The following is a 10,000-nucleotide window of genomic DNA, read 5'->3' as shown; positions in this document are numbered from 1 at the left end:
CAAGCGATGAGAAAATGACAAAACAGATTTCGATTTTAGAATACACCAAATGAAGTACACACAGGCACACACATACACACACACACACACACACACACACACACACACACACATAGAGAGAGAGAGAGAGAGGAGGGGGGGGGGGTTATAGTGATACTGGAAAAAAAAATATAACAAAATATTAACTAGAAGCTGAGGTACTCTGTTTGTTTGTTTTGTTCAATTGCTTCATGTCACTGACAATTTAGGAGATGCCTTTTTAATTTTGTACTGAACGTATTCAGGTTTAAAACATTTTTTTCTTTAGAAAATAACATAAAAGACGATTCCACATTTGGGATCCGACCTTATTTTATTATGCAAATTTTTATGAATGAGTTTACACGTGTCTTGTTTTCATTTCTATTGGAACTTAAAAAAAAAAAAAAAAAAAAAAAATGGGGTTAACTATATCTATATTGCCTACAGCTACTCTTATAACAACAACAACAACAACAAAAACGTGATTTTTGTTTTTCATTTCGTATTTGTTTTTTGTTAGTTGCGCCCCTATGTTAGAAGAGTTTTTAATACGAGAGCAGTGATGTGTGCAACAACAATTCTTGTTTCAGTAGAGGAATTTCGTTTTTTAAGTAATGTAAGTAATGCTCACTACTTTTCTGCAGATGTTGTTAACGTCGTATATATATATATCTATGTGTACTACTAGATTTTTAACTGAAATGCTTGAGAGAGAGAGAGAGAGAGAGAGAGAGAGAGAGAGAGAGAGAGAGAGAGAGAGAGAGAGAGAGAGAGAGAGAGAGAGAGAGAGAGAGTGAAAGACAGACAGAGAGAGAGAGAGAAATAGAAAAATAGATGGATAGATAGATAGACAGATAGATAGATAGAGAGAGAGAGAGTGAGATAAAGATAAATAAGCAGATAGAAAAAGATAAATAGATAGACGGAGATAAACGCCGAGAGACAGGAAGAGGTTGATGAAAGGAGGGAAATTATTTTTTAAAATAAAAATTACATTAACTATCAATCGCATTAATTCCTAAGAAACCGAAAGAATTCCAAAACTTAAAAAAGTATGATCTTATAAATATGAACCATCTTACAAAACTGCCTAAAAATCCAATTCTTCCCATCATTGAATCATAAATTCCCTTAATTATTATCAAAGCAGAATATTAATTACCTTTTAAACATCTTAACGCACTGAAATTGCCCAAAAATGTATTTTAAAAAGCAAGTAATACAAACATCCATACAATCATTCTTCGGTAACCCACAACCTTCTCCCAGCAGCCAACGAAAATGAAATCCCGGGTCGTCGTAGTCTCCGTGGTCGTACTGGCGGCGATGGTCGTCTCAAGCTCCGCCCACAGCATCGGCTTCGGGGCGTGTCCTCGGCTCAAGGGCATGAAGAACTTCGAGCCAGGCAAGGTATGGGCTATTCGAACCTGTTAAGTGATGTTTTTTTTTTCCTTATTGTTTTGATGATTATGGTTTCCAAGCTTACTAACTAACTAACCTATTAAGTTGATCCTCTTTTATTTATTATTATTGTTACTGTTGTTGTTATTTCTATTTTTTTTTTAAAGTCAGTGTTATTATTCGAACTTATTATATAATCTTTTTTCTTATTGTTATGCTGAGAGTTAAAGTCGTTATAGCTATTCGAACCTGTTAAGTGATCTTCTTTTGTTTTTCTATTGCCGGATTTACCAAGAGTTAAAGTCATTATGGGTATCCGAACCTACTGACCGATTTTTTTTTTTTTTATTACTGATGGTTTTCTGTTTTTTTTTTTTTCTGGTTTTGCAGATTTGTTGATGAGCTGCTTGTTTATTTGCCCAACAAAAAAAGCTTTTGTTATTTTTATAATTACATATTCGTATTTAAACTGTTTTTAACTCTAAGTAACAGCCTTTTCCCTTCATCGCTTATTGGGTTAGTTTATTCATTCCATCTTCCTATTAATCTGCTTATTATTTCCTCTATCCAATTATTCAGCTTTATTCAACCGAATCTCACGAGACACAAAATACGAAGAATTGGTGTTCGAAACTGTCAAGACAAGGACGTTTGATATCAGACATTGTGAAAATTGCTGTTCTACGTGAACTGAGTCGTATCTATGAAGGATATTTACTGGTTCTAAAAAATAAAAAAAAAAATAAAAATAAAATCATAGCCTTGTGAAAACCTTAATTGTCTTAAGAGTTTCCGATCGTTGTAGTGGGGAATCTAACAGGTTTTCCTAACTTAAAAGATGATATAGCGAGGAGTGGTTTTAGCCTTACCTCAAACTAATTAAACGATGTCTTAGCGTTAGAAAGTTTGAATAATTTAATGTATCTCGTTTTAGAAGAAGCAAAATTAATGAGTATTCTATCTGATGAAAATCAAAACATCTTTATATGTGGTTATTTTACTTCTCTGTCGTTAATATTAAACCACAAAATATGAGTCTGACTTAATCCATTAACATAAATCAGACCAGTTTTTGTTCTTTGTAAATGAAGTTATTCATACCTGTGAAGGGTTATAACGAATGGAGTCAGATTAGAACAACAACGTTATAGAAAGGGAAAAAAAATTGTTGATATAAATTAATAATAAAATCAAGACTTTACCCCCCCCCCCCTTGAAAAAACGTAATGCGGTAGTATTATAGAAAATAGGAAAAGGTAATATGTTCACACAAGAACTCCAATATTCAAAAGCTCGCAAAATATAAACAAACCAATCCGAAGCATATAACGATAAAAAAGAAGAAGAAGAAGAAGAAGAAGAAGAAAATAGAATCTATATCAGTTCAAAAAGTATTAAAAAACAACAACCAAGGAACTAAATTTTAAAATATCAGTTCGCAGGTTTCTGGTACGTCATCGAGATGTACAGCACGTTCAGCCGCTGCCTGACCCTCGACTTCGCCCGCATAAGCAAGGACGACTTCAAGGTTACGGAGGGAAAAGAGTACGCCGTAGCCCAGTTCGTCGGAATCGAACACGTCTTCTCGAACACGGGGATCTATGCCTCGAGAGCGCCCAAGGAGCCCGCCAAATTTGAAGTCAAGTGGTCCAATAGTAAGTGATTTTTAAAAGATTCTTTTCTCAAATTTACTCTAAAAAAAAAGACTTGTGGTAAGGGGAAAAAGAGACAGATGGGTGTATAAAAGACTATGTACATATATATGTGTATATGTATATATACATACATGCACGCACACACAGACACACACACACACACACACACACACACACACACACACACACACACACACACACACACACACACACACACACACACACACACACACACACACACACACACACACATATATATATATATATATATATATATATATAGAAATATATATATGTATTTTATATATATATATATATATATATATATATATATATATATATATATATATAGAGAGAGAGAGAGAGAGAGAGAGAGAGAGAGAGAGAGAGAGAGACTAACAGTCACCCGTACCATTAGACAAACAAATTTCAACAGCAGATGCTAAAATTTAATCTTATTTGATTTTAAGAAAAGTCACAGCATATCCAGGGCAGTGGATCTGAGTATCTTTAGACAAGACGTCATATTTGTATATACATATATCACACACACACACACACATACACACACACACACACACACACCACTCTCTCTCTCTCTCTCTCTCTCTCTCTCTCTCTCTCTCTCTCTCTCTCTCTCTCTCTCTCTCTCTCTCTCTCTCTCTCTCTCTCTCTCTCTCTCTCTCTCTACCCACCCCGGGTCACTTCCAACCAACCCGTCTAGAGCGGATCCAAAAATCTTGCAGACGTCTTCGGAACAGCTGACGGCACCATCATAAACACAGACTACGAGCAGTACGCGGTTGTGTTGGAGTGTCAGCGCGTCTTCTACTTCATGAAGAGAACGTCAGCCGCGATTCTCAGCCGGAGTCGGAAGCTGGATTATGAAATTATCAGGAAAGTAAGTTTGATTGTGGTTTTTGATGAGTGGAAATAGGGCAAGGCGTCTCAGCGCGTTTGACATTTGTGATGATTAGGTGTCAATAGCGGAGACGCGTTTGATTGAGATGTCTTTCGGGGCTGATGGCTTGTTCTTTCTCTTCTTTCTCTCTCTCTCTCTCTCTCTCTCTCTCTCTCTCTCTCTCTCTCTCTCTCTCTCTCTCTCTCTCTCACTTTCTTTTATTTGTTCTATGTCCCTTCCTTTCTCTCTCTATCTGGTCTGATTGTCTCTCTCTGTCTTTTTTTTTCTTGATCTCGCTTTAGCTGTTACTCTCTATTTTCTTTTTTTTTCTTTTTTTCACTTTTATTTTTTCATTTCTCACATTTCTTTGTCTTTCATTTTTCTCTAGTTATTTTAGTTTTTTCTTTCTCTCCGTCTTTTCTCCTTTCTTTGTCGCCTCCGTTTCTGCTTTCTTTCTCTCTTTCCCTTGTTTCTCTTCTTCCTCTTTATCCGTTCTTTCCTTTTCCATTTACTAAAAAAATCCCTTCTTCATATCTTGATATCTCTATCATCGTATTTTATTTATGTCTTTTTTTCGTTATCTATTTTTCTCGTTCTATCTTTTTTTTCTTTCTGCCTTCCTTTATGTCTCATTCTTTATCGTTTTCTTTTTAACTTTTCTTCTTTCTTTCTTCCTCTCTTTCGCAATGCAGATCAAACTTCGAATATCGCTCCATTATTATTATGTTATCATTTTGTTCTCATATTTTGTGTTATCAAGTATTTGCTGTTATTCACATTTATTCACAGTTATTCACATCTTTGTATTTGTATTGTCAGCTCTTGTGATTAGTCGCTGGGATGGAGGGAATATGTAAAACAGGAGAGAGAAAGGGAGAGAAAGAATTCATAATTTCACAGGGTAGGAAATTACACGATTCATTCTCTGTGAGAGAGAGAGAGAGGGAGAGGAGGTAAGGGAGGGAGAGGGAGTGGGAGAGGGAGAAGGAGGGAGGGGAGAGAGGGAGTGAGGAGAGGAAGGAGGGCGAGAGAGAGAGAGGAGGAGAGGAGAGAGACGAGAGAGAGAGAGAGAGAGAGAGAGAGAGAGAGAGAGAGAGAGAGAGAGAGAGAGAGAGAGAGAGAGAGAGAAAGAGAGAGAGAGAGAGAGAGAGAGAGAGAGAAGTGAGGGGGGAGACGGTAATAGAGATAGAGCCATAAAGAGAGAGAGAGGACGAGTGAGAGAGCAAAGGCAAAGGGATGCCGAGAACGCACGCTAACCCCCTCCGCCTCGCAGCTCAAGCAGGACCTGTGCAAGACCTACAACCTGAACATCCAGAACTTCGAGGCGGTCAGCCAGGACCGCTGCGCCTCCACGCCCCAGGACACCGCCCACCAGAAGAGGATGAGTCTCATGGGCGGCAATGCCAGGGTCTCCGGCGTCGCCCAGTACCCGCCCGCGATCCTCTCCTCCCCCAGGAACACGACGAAGCCACAGCCGACGAAGCCAGCTGTCCAAAGGAGCCTTCAGCCCTCCCGGCCAGCCGCGACGAAGCTGCAGCCGACTCGACCCACACCGCTGAAGAAGCCACAGCCTGGGAAATCTACTCCCGCACCGAAGCCTCACGTCCTGGGTAACTCTTCCTCGACGAAGCCTCCACCCCTCCGTCCAACCCCGGGAAGGAAACCTCAGTCCCTCCAGCCGAGGAACGCCACCTCGCCCAAGCCTCCGACCAAGGGACTTCCGCCGACGAGGAAGCCACCGGTTTCGAGAAACTCCGGCACAACGAAGCCTCAGCCTCGGAAGCCCACTGTTGCAACGCCCTCCAAAGCCACCACGCCGAAGCCAGCGAAGTCTCAGCTTGCTAAACCAACCCCGGCGAAGCCCTTGGCCAAGAACGCCTCCCGCCCTCCCCCTCGGCCTCCCCAACCCACCGCCCCGACGAAGCCCGGAGCCAGCACTCGCTCCCTCCCTCCTCAGGCCTCAGGCACAAACCAACCGCAGAAGGGAGGCAAAGCCAAGCCCCCGAGGCCGCCCCCGCCCACGAGAAAGGCCTCCCAACCACGCCCCTCGAAGCCCACGACCCTAAGGACGACCCCGCAGCCACCAAAGGCCTCGTCCACGCAGAAGGCCTCCGCGAAACGACGAGACGTGGCGGCGAGGCCTCCGTCGGCGCCGAGGAACGCCAAGGCTCTCCGTCCTACGGCGGGGTGAGCGCGCGCGCGAGATAGCTTATCCGTGTACGTTTTATTATATGTACTATTTTTGTTATTTGTCTACATACTCACACACACACACACACACACACACACACACACACACACACACACACACACACACACACACACACACACACACACACACACACACACACACATATATACTCGGACAAAACGACTTACAGATATTTTTTTATTTTCTTTATTCTAAAAAAATTATGTGCAACCATAGAGTGATTTTTGTCACATCTGTTGTTACTCAGGGTGAATATTTTAAGGCATTTTCGGGTTGCAAGCATAGTTGTTATAAATAATGTTTTTTTTTTCTCTACCCCGATGCCCCTGCAATTAATTAATGTTATATGGATTTGTGTGAACAATTTGTTTCAGTGTTTTAAGTTATATGTATGTTTATGTCGTATTGAGAGTTTAATGTCGGTTAAGATGTTATTTTAGTGTTAAGTTACGTGAAGTTTTAATACCTAGGACGATGTAGTTATATAAATATTAGCTAATCAGTTTTGCTTTGGTGAATCTCCTTTTTATTATGGAATAGTCTATCTGGATATTTTTGCAGTGTGTGTGTGTGTGTGTGTGTGTGTGTGTGTGTGTGTGTGTGTGTGTGTGTGTGTGTGTGTGTGTGTGTGTGTGTGTGCATATACATGAATACCAGCACACATAAAACCGGCATATAGAATGCACCCTAAATCGACCGAGAAATATATTGGAAAAATGAAATCGAGAAAAATATTTTATTCCATAGGTATACGCTAAATCTTATGCATCATCGATTAATCTTTGCACTTTATATCATCTGCACAAAAATCAATAATTCACAATTAACAACCTTTTGAATATCGTTCAGAACTACTCCCCTCCCCCCCAAAAAATAAAAAAAAATTGGCTAACAGGGATTCACAATGGACAATATATTCCTTTGTTGACGGACAATCGGACAATGACTGAAATATTGCGTCATTCACTGGTTTGTTTAACTTTGTAAGGTATTGTTATACGTTGATACGTGGAAATGACTCCGGTTTTGGTGCTGATATAGTGTGACTCGCGAAAAAAAATTTAATTTTGATTTACCAGGACACTGCACTAAGTTTTTATGTTTCTGTTTATCTTTTAATAGCTTTTCTCTTTGTCAAAGCTAGGGTGATTGGTTAATTCCATGCTTAAAGCTAAGACTAAGCTTAGATACATGTGTGTGTGTGTGTGTGTGTGTGTGTGTGTGTGTGTGTGTGTGTGTGTGTGTGTGTGTGTGTGTGTGTGTGTGTGTGTGTGTGTGTGTGTGTGGATAGTTAGAACGATGGATATAAACAAGCGCACGTATTGATATGAATATATTAAATAATGAATATACATGAATGTAACCAAACACATTTTTTGTTTATTTATTCAGGATTACATATATCTGCATAGTTCTCTATATGTCTATCTCCCTAGATTATCTCTCTATTTATATATGCGGATTTTTTTTTTATATGGGATATTTACCCAGGGATAATGTAGCAAATTATATAGGTCAGCTGACTGTTAGTGATATCTACCGCTACCATTGTTTTTCTTGTTAGTTTTTGAAATTTAATGATAGTAATATTTAATTTTCCCATTATTACGCCCTACCAAGCCTAGTCTAAATATTTAAGTAAGTTTGATATATATTACTCTATGATATATATGTATATATATATATATATATATATATATATATATATATATATATATATATATATATATACACATATATATGATATGATGACGTGATGATACACAATAAGTTATATGATGTAGATTAACACAATGACAATGTTGCCCTATTTTTTATTACACGGTTCATTATACTGCGCGTGATCTATGTTATACGATATATATATATATATATATATATATATATATATATATATATATTTAATTTATGTATATTTATATATAAAAACATAATATGATAATCGTATCGGGCCTAATTTGTAATACAGTATCCATCTATCTATCTACATGTGTATAGATAGACCTTTTTTTTTTTTATAAATATTGTTTTCTCAGTACATTAGGAATGTAAACATGAATAATAAATGATAAAAAAGAAAGAAAGAGAAAAAAAAAACGCTAAATCACATTAATCGTCGTGTTTGACGAAGATGAAAACTTATGGTGGAAATAAATGCAAATAATTACATGCTTATAAACCAAAGGAACTTAATTGTTGTTTATATATTTCATTTTGCGCAGAGGAATCCAGGCGCCAATGATAGTGCATATCTTTATCGTTTTAACTAAATAAAGTGATCGCGTATGTCTAAATTCCCTATAACTGAATAATATGCCTTCATGACTGGAAATATATACCTAATTACTCGGCAACCCCATTATTCAAATTCTAATTAATTTGAAACGGCATATATTTCCAAAAGAATTATTTACGTGCATAAAAACCCATACTGACTTTGAACAGTCGCCTACGCATCAATTCGCTCAGATATCAGAGTTACCCCTTTTAATTAGATCAAATTGGATCGGAATGTTGGCGACTCATTAGCTTGTCAGACACAGCCTTGCAAACCCCACTTCTCGTCACTACCATATATTGAATGAATTGCACATTGCAAATCGCACGCGTCACAGTCTTGACAGGGTGATGTCCCATTGTTGACGCTGTGTTGCCGAGATCGTAATACCGTTGCTAATGACAGAGTTATTCACTTCCTTACGTTATTAAGGTTCCGTAATACATGTCCTGGCATGCTCCGTAATGAGGACTAATGCAAAAATGAGGCGTAATTAAACGCGACCCTTATTTGCCCCTTTTGCTTAACATGCAAGTACAGGTGGCTCCTTTGAGTGGGTGGGCGCGGCCGATAAATATATGAGTACGGGAATATATATATATTATATATATACACATACATATATATATACATATATACATACCTACATATACGCAAACGAAATAATAACAGCGGCTAGCAAGGTTTTACGAAATGAATCGTAAATCCGAAGCACCGAATTCGAAGTTCTTACGGAAGTGAAGCACCGAACCCCTACACCTTTGTGCCGTGATAAAAAAGAAACCGTTTCTCGCTCTTGTTTCTCGTCGTCGTCTTCTTCAGCCTCACGTGTTACACTCCCTCTCTCATTAACCTTCAACCTTCCCGGATGTGATCGATTAACAAGGAGGGGTGTGAGGGGGTATTATTGGCACTGCTGGCACTCCCCTTCGACCTTCTTAGTTAGCTGTCCTGCTGTCGTGGCGCCAAGACGTGGTGCCAAAATGCGGAGTAGTTAGAAGATCTCAAAACCTCAAGATCATTCCAGGAGTCTCTTATTTTGTGCCGGAAGGAAGACTTTATAAACACCGTGTGGAAGAGCCACCAAGTGTACCAAGAAAACAAGGAAGGAAAAAGGAAAGATTTCCAAGCGTCCAGTCAGGTGTGTGGTTTTGCAGTGCTGGAGCGAAAGAGTGACTCATTTGATCACAGTATATATACAACAAAGGGAAATTATTCATATTGTCACTGTTACTGCTGTTATTACCGGTACTACTGTCACAACTGATGCTGCAATAACTACTAGTCTATGAAAATATCACCCAGTAAAAAGAATTGAACTTGATGACGTGAAAGTTTTGAAGTAACTGCGCAGTGGGGTTTGGCGGAACCCTAGCCGTTGCAAACCAACGGCTTCCGTTAACTGTGAAAGACGATAGCGCTCTTTTGAGCCGTCAGGGCGGAGCTTTGGTATTTATTTGGGTTATATATATATGAGTGTTGTGTGTGTGTGTGTGTGTATGTGTGTGTGTGTGTGTGTGTGTGTGTGTGTG

At 39.0% G+C, this 10,000-nt stretch overlaps 1 protein-coding gene across 1 annotated transcript; it reads left to right on the top strand.

Annotated features, from left to right (window-relative positions):
* Positions 1-1,296: 1,296 nt before the first annotated feature.
* LOC119579265 (proteoglycan 4-like) lies at positions 1,297-6,692 on the top strand. The gene is made up of 4 exons (XM_037927005.1): positions 1,297-1,431; positions 2,858-3,077; positions 3,824-3,978; positions 5,252-6,692. The coding sequence occupies exons 1-4, from the start codon at positions 1,303-1,305 to the stop codon at positions 6,167-6,169; spliced, it is 1,422 nt and encodes a 473-aa protein (XP_037782933.1). The 5' UTR covers positions 1,297-1,302; the 3' UTR covers positions 6,170-6,692.
* The last annotated feature ends 3,308 nt before the right edge of the window (positions 6,693-10,000 follow it).

Source organism: Penaeus monodon, chromosome 12 (assembly GCF_015228065.2).
Source record: "Penaeus monodon isolate SGIC_2016 chromosome 12, NSTDA_Pmon_1, whole genome shotgun sequence".
NCBI lineage: Eukaryota > Metazoa > Arthropoda > Malacostraca > Decapoda > Penaeidae > Penaeus > Penaeus monodon.
This window is presented reverse-complemented; position numbering and strand designations above follow the sequence as displayed.

Coding starts and splice junctions, on each gene's coding strand:
- LOC119579265 (XM_037927005.1), top strand. CDS start 1,303: ATGAAATCCCGGGTCGTCGTAGTCTCCGTGGTCGTACTGGCGGCGATG. Junction 1,432..2,857: donor AGAACTTCGAGCCAGGCAAG/GTATGGGCTATT, acceptor TTAAAATATCAG/TTCGCAGGTTTCTGGTACGT. Junction 3,979..5,251: donor ATTATGAAATTATCAGGAAA/GTAAGTTTGATT, acceptor TCCGCCTCGCAG/CTCAAGCAGGACCTGTGCAA.